Raw genomic sequence first — 19,692 nt, 5'->3', positions numbered from 1 at the left:
CATGGAAGTATTAAGTAGACCATATGATATATTGCCTGCATCCCAGAGACAAACTGTAGATTAGTAATATAAGTTAAGGAAATATCGGAATACGTGTTGTATTTATAGCATTGGCTATGTATAAGAGCACTTTGCAAGAGATTTTGGAAGAAAGTAGAGTGCATGAGCTCTGAGGAACTCCATCAATTAAACAGTTGCAGGAGGAAGGACCTGTAGACAGATTGAGAAGTAGTTGCTGAGAGAAAATCTAGAATCCAGAGTGTTTAGAACAGAAGAAATGAGTCACTTGTGTTGGATGCTATTAAGCAGTCATTTAGGATGAGGATGGGTTAAACTTCGTATATAGAGATTGTTTGTGACTTTAGTATTTGTGTTTCAGTGATTTCAAAAGGAAAGACGTTAGATGAGAATGAATTAAACAGTGAATGGAAGGAGGGAAAGGAGAGATGGGCTCATTACAGATAGTGGCTCATGTCTGTAATCCTAGCACTTTGGGAGACCAAGGCAGGAGGATTGCTCGAGCCCAGGGGTTCAAAACCAGCCTGAGCAACATAGCAAGACCTCATCTCTGCAGAAAATTTAAAAATTAGCCAGTGTCACCATACACCTGTAGTCCCAGCTACTCAGGAGGCAGAGGCTGCGGTGAGCCACGATCGCACCATTGCACTCTAGCCTGGGTGACAGAGTGAGATCCTGTCTCTCTAGAAAAAAAAAAAGAAGAAACAACAACTCTTGAGAAAAACAAGTACTACATAAACTGCTGCCTTACCTTCATGACTCTATACAAACGAATACCTGAGATTTTTCTTTTTTTCATCTTCATTTTCCAGGCCTTCTGCAGCCTCATAGCCCTCATCATTGCTACCATCAGCATTGCTACTGCCCTTTCGGGAGGTTTTACTGGTAAAGGGAGCACAGAAATGGGATTGCACTAGAGGGTATGAGGGGCTAGGAGAGTGGGGCTGACATTTAAACAGGAATATAAGACCTACTCCTCCACTGTGAAAGGAAGGAAGGGCAAATAAGTATAGATTCCTATCAGTTTGTACATTTGAAAGTGGGAAAATGATTGTTTTATTTGGAGCTGAGCCCCAGAGAGGCAGAAAACAGTGTTGGATTAAAGAGAAAGATGATATAAAATGACTTCTTGAAGAAGAATGGATTAGCTCCTGTAGGCAAGGTAATTGAGCAGAGAAAAGAGCAAGCTTCCTGAGTGATTCTTGGGTCTTTGCTATGGTTAGAAGCCATCGCTGGTGTTGGTGTTTGCAATGGTTTTGTGATTTTTCTCCCCCCAGCTCTAGAGGAGGGGATAGGGTTGTATAACAGGGTTTTTCCCACCTCCCTAGGAAGAAGGATAGGGTTGGTTGGGCACGGTAGCTCACACCTGTAATCCCAGCACTCTGGGAGGCTGAGGCGGGTGGATCACGAGGTCAGGAGATCGAGACCATCCTGGCCAACATGGTGAAACCCCGACTCTACTAAAATACAAAAAAGTATCCTGGCATGGTGGTGCACACCTGTACTCCCAGCTACTCAGGAGGCTGAGGCAGGGGAATCGCTTGAACCCGGGAGGTAGAGATTGCAGTGAGCCGAGATCGCGCCACTGCACTCCAGCCTGGCGACAGAGCGAGACTCTGTCTCAAAAAAAAAAACAAAAAACAACAACAACAGAAGCAAACAAACAAAAAGCAAAACAAAAAAAGAAGGAGAGGGTTGTATAGATGGTTAGAGTCATCCAATCATGTAAAACTCAGTTAATTGTGATTTCTCACTGGGAATAATTGCAACAAGACCTTCTCAGCCTTAAAAATATATATACTGAATGTAATCTAACTTTTTGATTTCTGAGGCTTTCATTGTATTAGTAGGACGCTCTGATAGTTAAAGCGACTGCCCTAGGTTCAGTTTAACAAGTTTTTTTCTAATGCACACCACAGTGTTAGGCTCTGCTGTCTTTGAAAGTTAAAATCCCTGCCCTAAGCAGCACCTGCCTGTGGTGAGAATGGTACATGCTGTGAGAGCAATGTGTACCCTGTGCCAGGGAAGCACTGAAATGGTACCTTCTCCTGAACAGGCTGGTGGACAAAGTGGGGGTTGTCCTGGGACACTGCCAGGAGGGATAACTAAAGTAGTCAATTGCCTCGGAACTTAGAAGATCCACTGTTTAAATTCATTTTTATAATAGAAAATAGTGCGTGGTGGCTCATTCCTGTAATCCTAGCACTTGGAGAGGCCGAATTGCTTAAGTCCAGGAGTTTGAGACCAGCTTGGACAACATGGTGAAACCCTATCTCTAAAAAATTCCAAAAAAAATTAGCCAGGCCTGGTGGTGTGTACCTGTTTTCCCAGCTACTAGGGAGGCTAAGGTGGGAGGATCACCTCAGCCCAAGGATGTTGAAGCTGCAGTGAGCCATAATTGTACCACTGCACTCCAGCCTGGGTGACAGAGTGAGACCTTGTCTCAAAAGAAGAAAAAAAAAAAAAAGAAAAGAATGACTACAGTGCCAGGTCAGACCATAAATCCAGTGAAAATATTACATATTTTCAGTAAGAAATATTTTAAAACAGTATTGTTTAAAAACTTAGAAGAATTTTTAAGCATGATATTCACTTTGAATGCTAGTGTTGAGAAAATGTTATTTCATTGGTAAAGTAGATTTCAGATTTTGTAGAGAATTTTTGAATTTTTGTAGAGAATTTTGAGTGAGTGCTTTTAAGAGCTACAGTCAATGACTGTTTTGTGTTTAACTCATGTTAGAAACTTCTGACTTTCTTTTTTATTTGTGATGCACTTTTTAAAAAATGTGGTATTACCAGCTATAAATGAAATAATGAAAATGAAAGATTTTATTTTGGGAGTAACTGATAAACATTGGAAAAGAGTGGGCTAAAGGAAGGAGAGGGCAGTGAGAACATTATTGAGTCCCTGTAATAAGTCAGATATTATACCAGGTACTTCCATGCATAGTGAATGCATAGTCTTAACAGAATCTTATTAAATGGAGGTATCATTGACATCCCCATTTAACGGATGAGAAAAGTCATCACTAAAATGATTTGTCCTGAGGCAGCTGGCTAGTGGTAAAAGTCAGGATTTAATTTTAATTATTTGGCTTCATTGCCTGTTTTTTTTTGTTGTTGTTGTTTGTTTGTTTGTTTGTTTGAGATAGAGTTTTGCTCGGTCACCCAGGCTGAAGTGCAATGGCGCAATGTCAGCTCACTGCAACCTCCGCTTCCCCGGTTCAAGCGATTCTCCTGCCTCAGCCTTGCAAGAGACTGGGATTACCAGCACACGCCACCACACCCAGCTGATTTTTGTATTTTTAGTAGAGACAGGGTTTCGCCATGTTGGCCAGGCTGATCTCAAACTCCTGACCTCAAGTGATCTACCCGCCTCAGCCTCCCAAAGTGCTGGGATTACAGGCATGAGCCACCGTGCTGGCTGCCAGTGTTCTTTAGAGAGAGAGAGAAAGAGAGAGAGAGAGAGAGAACAATAAAATTAAAAGGTTTTATATGTGACTTTTTTTTTATATAGCAGAAAGGCAGTATTGAGAAATAAAGTGGGATTTCCTGTATTGGCCAAAGTCTGGAGCAGTTGTCAAGGTGGTATGCAACAGTGGTGTATCTGCTGTTCATAAATGAGGTTCATTTGCCTGGCAGTAATATTGATGGAGGTGTGTGGTAGGGAGGGTTATCTGTTAGCTGCCTTGAAAATTCAGGGTTTGCAAAAGGTCTCTCATTTGTTTGCATCATCTGACAGAGATGTGTTTTCAGTGATTGAATGGAACTAGAGAAGTGTGTACACATGGATATGAATAGATTTTTGTTGTTGTTTAGGCTTAAGTTAATTGCTACCCATAACTGAGTTTTCAATCTTTCATATACTTGGGATATCTGTGAATCTCTAATTAGGTAAACATTGACATAAGAGTTCTGAGAGGATATATTCTTTGATAACTGTATCTGTTCTCAGAAATACCTTTTGGAAATGTGGAAAATCACCTCGCTTAATATTTTATATATGAATGGCAAATACAGATTTTAACACAAAGTATAAATCTAAGAGAATATAAAAAGGGTTTGTGTATGTGTTGTATGTTGGTTTGAGGGAAAAAATCATACTAAACATTTTATGCCTCACAATTAGTCCTAGAAAGCTCTTCAGTCATCTCCATTAACCACTTTTTTAAATGTTCCTAGGTCATTGAATCTTTGGGAATTATTATTTATAAAGCACTGGACTACGGTTTGAAGGAGAATGAAGAAAGGGAATTAAGCCCTCCCCTAGAGCAGCTCATTGATCACATGGCCAACACGGTAGAAGCTGACGGTAGCAATGATGAGGGCTATGAGGCTGCAGAAGAAGGCCTGGAAGATGAAGATGAAAAGAGAAAAATCTCAGCTATTCGGTCATACAGAGATGTCATGAAGGTAAGGCAGCGTTTTATGCAGTACTTGTTTTTTTCAAGAGTTGTTATTTCTTCTTCTTTTTTTTTCCCCTGGAGAGAGGGTCTCACTCTATCACCCAGGCTAGAGTGCAGTGGTGTGATCATGGCTCACTGCAGCCTCTGCCTCATGAGTAGCTGGGACTATAGGTGTATGCCACCACACCTGGCTAATTTTTAAATTTTTTGCAGAGATGGGGTCTTGTTATGTTGCTCAGGCTGGTTTTGAACCCCTGGCTCAAGTGATCCTCCTGCCTTGGCCTCCCAGAGTGCTGGGATTACAGAAATGAGCCACTGTGTCCAGCCTATTATTTTTTAAAAATTGAATGGCTGACACATATCTACATTTATTTAAAAATAATAAAGAGGCTGGGCGCGGTGGCTCACGCCTGTAATCCCAGCACTTTGGGAGGCCAAGGCAGGTGGATCACGAGGTCAGGAGGTCGAGACCATCCTGGCTAACACGGTCAAACTCTGTCTCTACTAAAAATACAAAAAATTAGCCAGGCGTGGTGGCGGGCGCCTGTAGTCCCAGCTACTCAGTAGGCTGAGGCAGGAGAATGGTGTGAACCTGGAAGGCAGAGCTTGCAGTGAGCCGAGATCACGCCACTGCACTCCAGCCTGGGTGACAGAGCGAGACTCCATCTCAATAATAATAATAATAATAATAATAATAAAAAGAATGGTGATTCAGCATTTAATAATAGTTCCCAGATTTGTCAGCAGCCTGAACATGGACATTTGTGATTGAATCATAACTCAAGAAACCGCTTTTAGATATTATATACCCCTTATCATTACATATCATGTATCAGCTTGACTGGGCATTATGTCTTAAGTTGACCTCTGTATTTCCTTTTTCTAGAGTAAATAACAACTATGATCCACTTACTTACAGGAAGATTTTGCATCTCAAGTATCACAGCTGATTGTTTTAGGTTTTCTTGACCTGCTTAGTGGTATTTATATTTAATGAAGCAAGTTTGGTCGGTTATACTGAATTTTTCTCTTTTAAATTTTGCTATATACTTGAAGGTCATAATTTCTACCATGCCAAATGTACAGAGATTAACATCAAACAGAATTGTCAAATTAGCCATAAAAGCATTCTGTTTTCAGTTACTTATATATGATGTTTACTAGGTTTTATAAGCAGTGTGAATGGTGTATCTCTTACTTTCCAACTTTTCATGAAGTGTTTCAGAGACAGGAATATAGAGGCACTGTGACAATGGTAGTTTTCAGGTGTGCTGAGTGCCCCTGTTCCTTAGGCCTCCTTAGACGGTACAACTCTCAAGGACTCTGGAAAGAACTATACAAGTTATTATTATTATGAAATTCAGAAATATTCTTTAGTTCTTTTAAGATGTGTAGTGCTTCTCATTTTAAATCAACAGGCTATACACATAAAATACATATATAAATACACAAACAAATAGAAATTTGATGTGTTTATTTATTTTATGTTTTCTAGATATTAAGGTTTGTGTTTTAAAAACATGTAAACACACTTAAAGGCCAGTTAAACTTTCTGCAGACCACAAATGACCAGCTTGTTCTGTGGAAGACCATTGATAAATAGTGACTAAAAAAAATGAAGAGTAAAAGGTTTTACATTAAGAAGCAAAACCACTCATACATCTGAAAGTGAGCTAACAGTGTTTTGGTAGTGTGTGTGTTGGGGGAAGTATGCATAAGGAGTGGTGAAAGAGGGAAGGAACACCCACCTGACCAACTAGGTCCATAAAATCAACCCTGGCACCAGTAATGTAACATGTCATAGCCAGATTGCTGTCTTAAACTACAGGTTTGGAAGATGAGATCCAGAGAGTAATTGGAATTTTAAAATTCTTATTCAATGACATTAAATATCTTAACTTATAAAATAAATTATTGGACATTTAGAAGTTTGAATGGATACCTTTTATTTTTTAATTTGAGCTACTGTGGTTCCCTAACTTATTGCTATCATTATATGAAAAATGAATAGTTAAAAGGGTGCTTACGAAGACAGGTTTTTGGCTGGGCATGGTGGCTCACACCTGTAATCCCACCACTTTGGGAGACCCAGGTGGGAGGATCACTTGCGCTCAGGAGTTTGAGACCAGCCTGGGCAACATAGTGAGACCTCGTCTCTATTTAAAAGAAAAAAAAAAAAAAAAAAAAAAAAAACGGCTGGGCGCGATAGCCAGTGCCTGTAATCCCAGCATTTTGGGAGGGCGGGGCAGGTGGATCACTTGAGGCCAAGAGTTCAAGACTAGCTGGCCAACATGGGGAAACCCTGTCTCTGCTAAAAAAATACAAAATTAATCAGGTGTGGTGGCGCATACCTGTAGTCCCAGCTAGTCAGGAGGCTGAGGCATGAGAATCTCTTGAACCTGGGAGGTGGAGGTTGCATTAAGCTGAGAGCACACCACTGCACTCCAGCCTGGGTAACAGAGTGAGACTCTGTCTCAAAAAAAGGAAGAAAGAAAAAGAAATTTTTTTTTAAGGTTTTATAGATTGAAGGAAAACTGAAGACTACCAATTCTATTAGAAATTTTATTGGAGAATATCACAACCTCACCTGTTGTTTCTTGGTTTCCATACTAATCAAAACTGACCCATAAAATTCTCCACATATGTGGCTGTTCTGAATGTTCTATGTAGCTGAATGAGAAGAAAAATAATTGCTGAAACATTTTACAAGTAAATGGAAATTTTAAAATATTATAAAACCCATGATTCCTCATCATATAGTGCAGATATGAGTTTGTGGTTTGGTTAGCAGGTTGAAAACCTCAATTCATAAATTGACTCATAGTTTACTTTGTTGGAAGAGAAGACAAGAATTATCTGAAGAATTGTAACTGCTTTCTTCTTGTTTGAAGTAGAAATGTGAAACTAAGTTTGATTAATACAAATAATAGGATGTTTAAGAACTTGAAACAATTTGTTTTCAATTCTTAGCAAGCAAGACGCTCTTTAATGTGTAACTTTTGTCCTGGATAGTCTTTTATTCCAACTAATCTATTTGTTATGTTTTAATATGGTACATTGTAGTTGAAAAGTGCCTTTATATCCCCCTTCTATTACTGGAGCCTTAGGATAACACTGTGAGGTAGATTGGGCAGGCATTCCAATACCCATTTCACAAAGTAAGTCAGGGGGAGAGTAATGTTAGAAGACAGAGTGGAATGCTGTCTTCAAAGTTCTAACATTAAATCTAGAATTGTTTATCCAGTATAATGTCTCAACAGTAAAGGTAAAATATCAGCCAGGCATGGTGGATCACTTGAGCCCAGGAGGTTGAGGCTGCGGTGGGCAGTAATGGTGCCATTGCACTCAAGCCTGGGTGACACAGTGAGACTTTTTTCTGTTTTGTTTCTTAAAAAAAAAGGTAAAATATCTTTTCTGACAAATACAGAAAATTTGTCACCAGCAGACCTTGACTAAAGGCAATACTAAAGAGTATACATCAGGCAGAAGGCAGTCCATGTCTGGTAGAAACTAGGAGATGCAGAAGATTTGAAGAGCAAAGAAAAATAAACATGGGCCGGACATGGTGGCTCACACCTGTAATCCCAGCACTTTGGGAGGCCGAGACGGGTGGATCACTTGAGGTCAGGAGTTCACGACCAGCCTTGCCAACATAGTGAAACCCCATCTCTACTAAAAATACAAAAAATTATTTGGGCGTGGTGGTGCATGCCTGAAATCCCAGCTACTTGTGAGGCTAAGGCAGGAGAATGGCTTGAACCTGGGAGGCAGAGGTTGCAGTGAGCCAAGATTGTGCCCCTGCACTCCAGCCTGGGTGATAGAGCAAGACTACACCTCAAAAAAAAAAAAAAAAAAAAGAAAAAAGAAAAAGAAAAAGAAACATGAAAATAAACCTAAATGAATATTAACAGCAAAAAATAATAATGTCTTACATGATTTAGAATATATTTAGAATTAAAATGTATAACAGTAGCGTGGAGTTAGTGTTCTAAGACCTTGGCATTGGGAAGATGTTAAAGCACTAATTTATTAGTGCTAACGTTTATTAGGAAAGCCACTAAAGCCTAACCTTTATTAGAAAAGCCACTAAAAATAAATAAAAGAATTTGTAAATATCAGGCCAATAGGGAAGGGGGCAGGTGGAGCTAATAAAATTACTGGTAATCCAAAAGAAGAGATGGAAAGAATTGAAAAGGAATATAGAACAGGTGGGAAAACAAATAGAAGATGGTAATTTGACACCGAAATATATTGGTAATTACATTAAATGTAAATGGTCTAAATTTATACTGCTCAATACAGTAGTTACTAGCCACATGTGACTATTAATCACTTGAAATGTGGTTAGTCTGAATTGACATGGACTGAAAGTACAAAATCTATACTGGATTCCAAACACTTAGTACCAAAAAAAGAATGTAAAATGCCTTGTTGGCTGGGTGCGATGGCTCATGCCTGTAATCCCAGCACTTTGGGAGGCTGAGGTGGGCGGATCATTTGAGGTCAGGAGTTTGAGACCTGACCACCGTGGTGAAACCCCTTCTCTACTAAAAAGACAAAAAAATTAGCCAGGCATGGTGCTGCATGCCTGTAATCCCAGCTACTCGGGAGGCTGGGGCAGGAGAATCACTTGAACCCGGGAGGCAGAGGTTGCAGTGAGCCGAGATTACGCCAGTGCACTCCAGCCTGGGCAACAGAGTGAGACTCCATCTCAAAAGAAAAAAAAAAGCCTCGTTAATAATTTTTGTATTGGCTATAATTTGAAGTATTACAATAATATATATTATTGTATTGGGTTAACTAAAATATGTTATCAAAGTTAATTTCACTTGTTTCTTTTTATTTTTTTTTTGATGTGGCTACTAGAAAATTTAAAACTACATACATGGCTCACACTGTATTTCTGTGGATTGTACTAGCCTAAAATACTCTAATACTCAGATTTTTAGACTGCATTAAAAATACAAAATCCAATCATATGTTGTTTACAGAGTGGACACTATAAATAGGACGTAGAAAGCTTGAGTAAAAGAATGGAAAAATACAACATTCTAACCAAAAGAAAAGTATCACAGATATTATTTTAATATAAAATGGACCTAAAGGCAAAAAGCATTACTAGAGATAAAAAAGGATGCTTACTGATAAAAAGTTCAATTTACTAAGGAGAAATAGCATTCATAAATTTATGTGCACCTAGTAACATAGCCTATAACAGTAGCATTGCACAACATTCAAACAAATAAAACTAAAAGGGGAAGTAGACAAATTTACAACCATAGAGGGAGGTTTAAAATACCTTTCTTAGTATCAGTACAAATATAGAATATTTGGACAATGAGAATAACAAACCTGACTTAATAGGACATGCCACCCATCCACTGCAGAGTACACATTCTTTTCAGGTGTACATGGAACAATTAAAAATTTCTCCATATTCTAGGCCTTAAAGCAAGTCTTAACAAATTTCAAAGGGTTAAAATTACATAGGAAATGTTCTGTTACCATGGTGGAATTAAGCCAGATATGAATAACAAAAAGATTTTATTATTTCCACATATACTTGGAAATTAAGAAACTACTTTTAAGTGCCCCAAGAGTCAAAGAAGAAATCACAATGGAAATGAACTGAATAATAATGAACGCGTGACCTATCAAAATTTGTGGTATGCAGACCAGACTCAGTGGCTCACACCCATAATCCCAGCACTTTGGGAGGCCAAGGCAGGTAGATCGCTTGAGGCTGAGAGCAAATATGGTGCACAAGGGGGTGATTCATATCCCGGGCGGGACAGTGCAGGATGGTGTGAGATTTCACCATGCAACTCAGCACAGCATATAATTTAAAGCTTAGGATTTATTTATTTCTGGAATTTTCCATTTAATATTTTTGGATGCAGTTGACCACAGGTAACTGAAGCCATGGAAAGTGAAACTGTGGATAAGGAGGAACTGCTGTGATTTAAATCTTAATAATTACTAAGAAGAAAATGCAGAATGCGGTGATCAAAAAGTAACAGAGAGGCCAGGTGAAGTGGCTCACGCCTGTAATCCCAGCACTTTGAGAGGCTGAGGTGGACAGATCACCTGAGATCAGGAGTTTCAGACCAGCCTGGCCAACATGGTGAAACTCCGTCTCTACTAAAAATACAAAAAATAGCCGGGCATAGTGGTGCGAGCCTGTAATCCCAACTACTTGGGAGGCTGAGGCAGGAGAATCGCTTGAACCTGGGAGGTGGAGGTTGCAGTGAGCCAAGATCATGACACTTCCCTCCAGTCTGGGCAACAAGAGTGAAACCCCATTTCAAAAAAAAAGTAACAGAGAAATTAGAGGGGGGTAGTGCATCTAGAGGGAAGACGTTCTGAGCAGGTGACATTGAAATCAACACCTGGAGGAGTGAGGAATCAGCAAAAAGATTGGTGTGCTTTAAACAAACAAGTCTAGGATTACCAAAACAAAGTGGAAGGAAGAGCCACAAATGGGATTTGAGAGGTAGGTGTGAGCTAGATGATGAAGGACTTGAGGAACACAGAAGAGTTTGGGTTTTAAGTTCAGTGGGAGGCACTGGCCCTCCCATGCCTGGGACACTCTTTCCTTAGGTCTGTGCATGGCTCACTCCAATCTTCATTGAGCTCTCTGCTCTGGTGCCACCTACTGACCACTCTTTCCACATTATTGCCCCTCCCCACCACTGGCCTCATTTTCTACCTCTCATCTGCTTTCTTTTTCTTTTTCTTTCTTTCTTTCTTTCTTTTTTTTTTTTTTTTTTTTTTTTTTAAGACAAAGTCCATCTCTCTTGCCTAGTTTTGAATGCAGTGGTGTGACACCTCCTGGGTTCAAGCAATTCTCCTGCCTCGGCCTCCCAAGTAGCTGGGATTACAGGCACTCGCCACCACGTCCAGCTAATTTTTGTTTTTTTAGTAGAGACAGGGTTTCACTATGTTGGCCAGGCTGGTCTCAAACTCCTGACCTCAGGTGATCCACCCACCTCAGCCTCCCAGAGTGCTGAGATTACAGGTGCGAGCCACCACACCTGGCCTATTTTTCTTAATAGTAGCTGTTATTCCCAATGTGTGTGTGTGTGTGTGTGTGTATGTGTATGTTTAACGGTCTGAGATACCATTACTATTTTTGAGAGGAACGGGATGTTGACTTGTTCAATACTGTATTAGTCCTTTTTCACACTGCTGATAAAGACATAACCTAAAACTGGGAAGAAAAATAGGTTTAATGGACTCACAGTTCCACGTGGCTAAGGAGGCCTCACAATCATGGCGGAAGTCAAGGAGGAGCAAGTCAGGTCTTACATCGCTGGCAGCAGGCCAAAAAAGAGCTTGTGCAGGGAAACTCCCCCTTATAAAACCATCAGATCTCATGAGACTTACTCACTGTCATGAGAACAGCATGGGGAAGACCTGCCCCCATGATTCAGTTACCTCCCACCATGTCCCTCCCACAGCACATGGGAATTCAAGATGAGATTTGGGTGGGGACACAGCCAAACCATATCAAATACTGTGTCTTCTTTCTGCCACAGTGCCTGGTACATAGTTGGCATTTGGTGAATATTGTTTGAATGAATGATTGGATGCTTTTAAGCAGGGGATGAACATAATCCAAATTACATTTATAAAAGATTTTGCCTGTCAGGTGAAGAAGAACCATGTAGACTAGTGAGAGAGGAAGTTAGGAGTCCTCTAATGAAAGAAAATGGTGGTTGTGACCATGATGGTGGCGGAGGAAATGGAGAAAAGTAGACAACTGTCAGGTGGTATATTTTGAAGGTAGAAACAAGACTTACTGATGGATTGGATATGAGTGGTATGGGAATAAAGAATAATCAAGGATGACTCTCAGCTGGGCATGGTGCCGCACACCTGTAATCCCAGCTACTCAGGAGGCTAAGGCAGGAGTATTGCCTGAGCCCAAGAGTTCAAGACCAGCTTGGGCAACATAGCAAGACCCTATATTAAGGGGGAAAGAAAAGGACGACTCTCAGAGTTGTTTGAGCTGTCTTTGTGACTTCTGAGTGGAAATGCTAAGTACATAGCCATAAGTTGTTAACATAAAGGGCTGGCCTGGAATAGGGGTTGAGGAGTTACCAGCCTACAGGTGGCATTTAAAGCCATTAGACTAGACAAGGGCAGCTACAGTAAGCAGAGGATACCCAAAGATCCAAGACTGATCCCTCAAAAACCTCAGTATTTCAGTTTAATTTAGAAGTTTATACGTAGAACAAAGAGGAGAGACAGATTTATATAAGAGGTTACATAAACCAGTCCTCTCTTTTTAGAGATAAATGGAAACCCAGCAATGTTAAATAACTTGTCCAAGGTCATATAACCTAATTTTGTCCCCCTAACCCCTGATGTCTCTTTTTTTGTAACTATAAAAATGATTTTGTTGCATGCTTACTGTATACCATGCTCTATGCTTTAAGTACTTTAAGAACATTATTCCCTTTAATATAAAGGTAATTACATTTATTTTAGAGTAGAATGGAAAAGAACTTGGGCTCCAGAGTCAGACTACCTGGTTTCAGTTCCATTTCTGCTATTGACTAGCTGTGTATCCTTGGGCAAATTACTTACCTGGTCTAAAACTCAGTTTCCTGATCTCTAAATTGGGTTGTTGCAAGGGGCCCCTTGCAATTCCATATGAATTTTAGGATCAGTCTTTCCATTTGTTAAAGAAAGGCTGTTGGGATTTTGTTAGGGATTGCATTCAATCTGTTCACTTTGGGTAATGTTGTTGTCTTAACCATAATGTCTTCCAATGTATGAGTACAACATGTCTTTCTATTTATTTAGGTCTTCTTTAATTTCTTTTACAATATTTTGTACTCTTCAGTGTATAAGTCTTACACCTCCTTGGTTGAATTTATTTCTTAGCATTTTTGATGCAATTGTAAATGGAGTGATTTTTTTGACCTCATTATCCAATTGTTCTCTGGCCACGTGTAGAAATACAACTGATTTTGTTTGTTAATCATGTATTCCGCAACTGCTGAAATTGCTTATTAACTCTAGTAGTATTAACTTTAGATTTTCTATGTGTAAGATTGTCATATGCATTTAAAAAAACATTTTTTAGACCTAGCTATTACCTTTACACCAGTGTTTTTAAAGTTGCAGTTTACAACCAGTGAATGGGTTGTGAATTCAATTGAATGTGCAAGTTTCGTTTTGTGAAGCTTTTGTATGTATAACATGCACATACGCATGTGTTTATGTATAATATGTAAATATATATAAATTTATTTCTTACTGTGGATAGCAGTTGAAAACTTTGAAACCCAGTGGCTTTATGCCATTTCATTATGTAACTGGAATATAAGATTAGGGTAAGTTACATAAGGTAAAGCCTCAGTAGTTGTCTTTCATTATCTTGAATGACAATTTTGTATTGCAAGATGTTTTCTAAATACAAAAATAATTGAGTAAAAAAATATACTCTCTGTTTACTAGTGGCTCTGTGAGTAATAAACTTGTGAGATTTCTGCTTTTAATGCTTCTGGATAAAGCAGTTTTTAGCTTTTTTTGCTACTGTGAAGAAGGTTTCCTATTCAAATTAGAGATATTTTCTTGAGAATGTATTTTATAAAAGATAGTGATCTAACAGATTGTATAAGATGGTTACTATACATGAAAACAGAAAGCCACATTATTAAGGATATTACAAACTACAAATATGTCATTTATTCTTTAATTGATAGAAATTATTAAAATAAGATGTATATTTTTAGTTATTGTATTAGTGTCAAGTTTACTGACTATAGTAAGAAATTAAGAGAACTTACAGCTTGTTAGTGCAAATGAAGTACTTTAAAGTGGAATGATTGTACGTGGATACAAAATTATTTTATAGAAAGATAAAATTATTCCTGTGTATGGGACTCTTAATAGGATGTCTTTCCAATCTGATAAATTAAATGGTATTTGATTTTTGTAAATTGCTTTGCACGATACTAAGTTGCACCTTTTACCCACAAGTAGTTGGGTGGGGATTGTGGACTGTGTATGGTAAAGGACATTAGGGCTGTAGGCAGCACCCGTGGCCTTACATTGCCGTCTGCCCTCTTTCCTCCACTCCCCATCTACTGATGAGGCAGCTTCCCTGAGGTCCAGATGTTTTCCTGACATTCTTTTTTTTTTACTATGTTACAAAATTCAACATGTATTGGAATGAGCCTGGCTTCAGAACCCAGTAGGGACTGACTGTGTTTGACTTCTCCTTCTCCCTCATGGTAGCCATGTGACTATGGACAGACAAGTCATGTGACTCCTCTTAGCCTCAGTTTCTTTTTCCATTAAAATGATAATAATTCAGCATTACATTGAAGAGTAAATGGTATTATGTGTATATACGACATGTCAAATATTGTAGCTGGCATGATAATTGCTTAATAAATGGTAGCCGTTAAAAAACTGGATCCATCATCGGTACACAATAAATGGTGATTCCCTTTCTGTTCCCAACCAAAACTTTTACATATGTCCTATCATTTTCAAATAGAAGCTAATTCTAGTAAGCTCATCTGTGCTGTTGGGTCTCTGTTAGTTAGTGGACCACTTTTCCCATGTAATTATGTAGACCTTACTGATGGTCTTGTGGTACATTAAGCCCTGGATGATGGGAATTGCCTGGCTGTCTGATATGAAAATACAGATATACGGGTGTGTCTGTTTTTTTGTTTTTGTTGTTATGAGATGGAGTCTCACTCTGTCACCCATGCTGGAGTACAGTGGCATGATCTCCGCTCACTACAACCTCCGCCTCCCGGGTTCAAGCGATTCTCCTGCCTCAGCTTTCTGAGTAGCTGGGATTACAGTTGCATGCCACCACGTCCAGCTAATTTTTGTATTTTTAGTAGAGACAGGGTTTCACCATGTTGGTCAGACTGGTCTTGAACTCTTGACCTCATGATCTGCCTGCGTTGGCCTCCCAAAGTGCTGGGATTACAGGCATGAACCACTGCACTCTGCTCGTGTCTGTTTTTAAGTACCAAAAAAACCCAAATAGTAACCAAGCACCATTATTTTATTTTCCCCTTCTATAGTTGTGTGCTGCTCATCTGCCTACTGAATCAGATGCACCAAATCATTATCAGGCAGTATGTCGTGCACTGTTTGCAGAAACAATGGAGCTCCATACATTTCTGACCAAAATTAAGAGTGCAAAGGAGGTGAGTACTGCTTTGATATTTATTGACATTGTTTGATTGGCATGCATTTGATATTTATTGGAAGAGAAACAAATTTTCAACATTGTCCACTGTATTGTTTTAAAAGATTTATTACCATCCTTTAGATGAGTGCTGAAAGTCATTTAGGAAAGGAGCAACTTAGGTAAAATTAAATCTATTGTATTGAAATATCAACAGTGTGAACCATTTAAGAAACATTTTCATACAGATTCCTCGCAAATGGAAATAAATGCTACTGAACTAGTTCAGTCCATTCCCATGTGACTTGCTTTCCACCCCCTTTCTGTCGCTCTTCTCTTCTGTCCATTCTGAAACATGTTAGGACCTCTTCCAGGAAGGGATAAAGGCTCAGAAAAGAGGTGACACTCACATCTGATCATTTAACTGTTTTATTTATTATTTATTTAAAAGGTGAGTCACCATGTGAAGATTCAGTGAGATCTTATATAAAATAGCACAGCATGTGGCAGAAGGTGAGAGCTCAGTACATGTTAGATAATGGATATCTATATTAGTCAGAGTTGTCCAGAGAGACAGAGCCAATGGGATATACAGATATATAGGTATATGAAAGGGGGCCAGGCGCAGGCTCATGTGTGTAATCTCAGCTACTTGGGAGGCTCAGACAGGAGGATCACTTGAGGCCAGGAGTTCAAGATACATGAGAGGGGACTTATTAGGGGAATTGGCTCATGTCATTATGGAGGCTGAGAAGTCCCATGACAGGGTGTCTGCAAGCTGCAGACCCTGTTATTCCAGCAGCACAGCTCAGTCCAAGTCCAAAGACCAAGGGTAGGAGAAGAAAAGTATATCCCAGCACCAGGAGAGAGAGAGAGGCCAATTTTCCTTCCTCTGTTTTATTCTATCCAGGGCCCCAGCCAAATGGATGATGCCCACCTAAACTGAGGGCACCACTTAGTCCACTCAGACTGACACACTAGTATCCTCTGGAAACACATTCATCTAAATATATACCTAAAAATAATGCTTTACCAGTTCTCTAGGTATTCTTTAATTCAGTCAAGTCGACACCTAAAATTAACTGTCACAGTATCATTTCTTTTACAACTAACATAGAGGGTTTATCAGAAGCACTAGGCTAAAACTTACCATGACCCACAATTTGGGGAAGAACACATGCTGGATATGTAAGCAAGAAAGGAAAAACTAAACTATTTGCCCAATAAGATGTACTTAGCCTTGGTAGTAAGTAGGTGACGGATGTCTCAGGCAGATCACCCTTAATAAATCACCCTTAAATAGATCCATTGTGTATATATGAATAAGAGCTCTGAGCATCCTTCCTCTGCTCTAGCTAGGGTACTGCTTATAGTCTATCTTTTTATGATAGGGCAATGGAAAGCTTTGCCTTTTTCTTTTTTTAATTTTATAAAATTGGATCAAGGAGGAAAGTTGTCAACAGAGTGGAAAAAAGGTGATCTCTGTGTTAAGAATAAATGTGTGTGTGTGTGTGTGTGTGTGTAATGGATTAGCTGTTCTCATTGAGCAGAACCAGAGGAAGTGGGATCTGATTAAAAGCTTCAAAGTGAACATCCAAAGGCACATCCTCAACTAGGTTTTCTCAAATAATAGAAAAGATTACTTTTTAAGGCTGTCATTACTTTTCCCAGCTTGTTAAAACTGAGATTGCCTTCCCCAGAGCATTATTTTTAGGGTGTACATGTATGAACCTGGCTACTTTATAAAGCACAGTGCCTGGTTCATCAACTATTTATTTAGAAAGCAAATTTGTTAATAGAGGAAATTAAATGAGCTCTTAAAGTCCTTCCAACACTGGCATTCTTAGAAACTATTTCTGAGCTTAAATAGAACAATATTAGTATTTTTACTACTCTACTGCAGTGAGCATTTAAAAAATGTTTGCTCTTGATCCTTTTGCAGTTCCTAAGCGTGATAATTGGATATTCACACTTGTGTGCGAGATGTTCCTTTTTCTAAACCTTGTTATGTCAGCACATTACTCATCTGATGTAAAAAAAAAAATTTTTTTTTGCTCTTGATTAAAATTTTGCTTTGCAAGATATGCAAACACACTTTCAAAAAGAGGCTCAAACATTATTAAAGTTTATTTAAAGAAAAAGCTGACAGGTGGAGTAAAACTGCTGTGTGGCAGTGCCTGCAGAAACTGGCCAGGCTGACCGAGGTTGGGCCCTCACAACTGGTTGAAGTTCCAGCCACATCTCTCACCCTGTCACCACCCCAAGGCTAGGACTTTATAGGCATTAGTTCCATCCTGTTTTCATATCTCCTTCTCTGTTTCTACTCCGTTGATCTCCATCTCACCCTTTCCCAGTCTTCTCTGGAAACTGCACTCCATTTTGAAAAGAGTCCCCTCAGGCTCTTCTGACAACACTTGTTCCCCTAAGGGTAGTGCTTTCTCTTGCTTTCCTCTTGCGGGAAGCTGATCTCTCCTCTACATCTCCCTGTTTCGATTGGGGTGGGTTTGCTAATATTCTGTCTTTCCTCTGCTGCCTGCCAGTAATCAGCCTTCATCCTTGTTGAAACACCCTTCTTCCTTTGAAGCTCCTGTCATCACTTCTGTCATCTTGGGTGATTTCCTAGGCAAAGAAAGCACATAAATTGTCTATCAACACTAAGGTTTCAGGAATGTAAGTTTCTTTTACTTCTACAATGTATAAGGTTTTCTTGAAATGATAGAACATTTTTATACATGTTAGTTTATGTATGTAAATGGTTTCAAGCTTTTCTCAAAAATGCTGTTTTCACACTAATAAATACTATTTGTTACTTTGATTTTTTTCTGAAGATCCCAAAATACTTAATATATTTTAAGAATCATTCTTTATACCTATGAGTTAGTGTGTACCAAGTGGAATTTTTGAAACAATAGACTCTGATTCAACAAAATTAAAAATTGAATATCAACAATTTTTCAAACTACCTTGTATCTGTGTATATGTGTGTGCATTAATGCATATAAATTGGGGTGGAAGCATAGTGTCAGAACGTTTGAACTCAGTTGCTGATAATGTGTCTGATTTGATAGTCCAAAAGTACTTTAATTATACTAAATTTCTTATATGGCAAGTTGGCAATTTATTAAAATATAAAATCTACCATCTGTTTTCCAATGTTATACTTGTTCTATAAAGTGTTAAGTGCATTTACTGAACCTGGCTACTTTATAAAGCACAGTACCTGGTTCATCATCTATTTATTTAGAAAGCAAATTTGTTTATATTCTAATCCCTTTCATGATGTGATGATTTTCTTCTTAAACAACCAATGAGCTCCTTTAAGGTTATTCTTTGGAAAAGATTTGGGTAGGCCTGCTATTACTTTGTCTCTTAAGCAATGTGATATCCTTGAAAGTAAGTACACGTTACAGTGTCTCCTGAGCAATTTGATATCCTTGTAAGTTAAGTATAGCTGGAGGCACTGTCTAAGCAATCCGTCGAGTGCATCAGGTTGTATGAAAGAAGAGCCACCCTGCCCTGCTGCCAGTGACACCACCATATTCCAGAGCCATACTGCAGGGGTAGCTGGTGAGCCTGTGCTGTGCAGAGGGGGCAGTTTCAATTGTAAAATTTTTTGTTGGAGAAAATGAGATTATATTAATGGTAGTATCCTTTAATCTATTGTGGTCCAGGTAATTTTTTGATCATCAGTCCCCAGTTTTGTTATTGTTAAATAAAATTATTTATCATTACCTAAAACTTCAGCCCCTGCTACTTTACTGTTATATTCATACAGCTCCTTTATAAAATGCCTTCTCTTCCTTACTCCATTTGATCCTTGTAACAATCCTGTGACTCTTTGCAAATTAGTAACCTGAGGCTTAGACAGATTAGAGATTCACACAGAAGTAAGTTCTCAGTGCTGCTGATAACAGCATTTTCATCCTCATCACACTCTCCAGTCCAGCAAAGGTGTTCCACTACATCGAAGGTATTGCTGTTTTCCTCTTAAGAGTGTCACATAAAATGCACTGTTAGATGAAACTAAAGAGAGAGTTCTGAAGAAAATGGAGGTAGATACCTTGATGTAGGTTTCTGAGCAGTCTTGGAGAGAGAATATGT

At 39.0% G+C, this 19,692-nt stretch overlaps 1 protein-coding gene and 1 non-coding gene across 9 annotated transcripts in view; both read left to right on the top strand.

The window, feature by feature from the left end:
* SPIRE1 (spire type actin nucleation factor 1) overlaps nucleotides 1–19,692 on the top strand; it is a 280,087-nt gene that overhangs the window by 171,699 nt on the left and 88,696 nt on the right. For all 8 annotated transcript variants that reach the window (XM_058438667.1, XM_058438665.1, XM_058438666.1 and 5 more), the window contains 2 exons: nucleotides 4,201–4,431; nucleotides 15,485–15,610. In XM_058438667.1, coding sequence (XP_058294650.1) covers nucleotides 4,201–4,431; nucleotides 15,485–15,610 — 357 coding nt within the window. The remainder of the gene's footprint in view (nucleotides 1–4,200; nucleotides 4,432–15,484; nucleotides 15,611–19,692) is intronic.
* Nucleotides 17,522–17,623, top strand: LOC116470104 (small nucleolar RNA U13). Its single transcript, XR_004248532.1, has one exon. It is a non-coding gene; the product is annotated as a small nucleolar RNA U13 (small nucleolar RNA).

This window comes from Hylobates moloch, unplaced genomic scaffold (genome assembly GCF_009828535.3).
Source record: "Hylobates moloch isolate HMO894 unplaced genomic scaffold, HMol_V3 SCAFFOLD_5, whole genome shotgun sequence".
Lineage (NCBI taxonomy): Eukaryota > Metazoa > Chordata > Mammalia > Primates > Hylobatidae > Hylobates > Hylobates moloch.
Note: the sequence above shows the minus strand (reverse complement) of the source record. Positions and strands in the feature narration are given on the sequence as shown.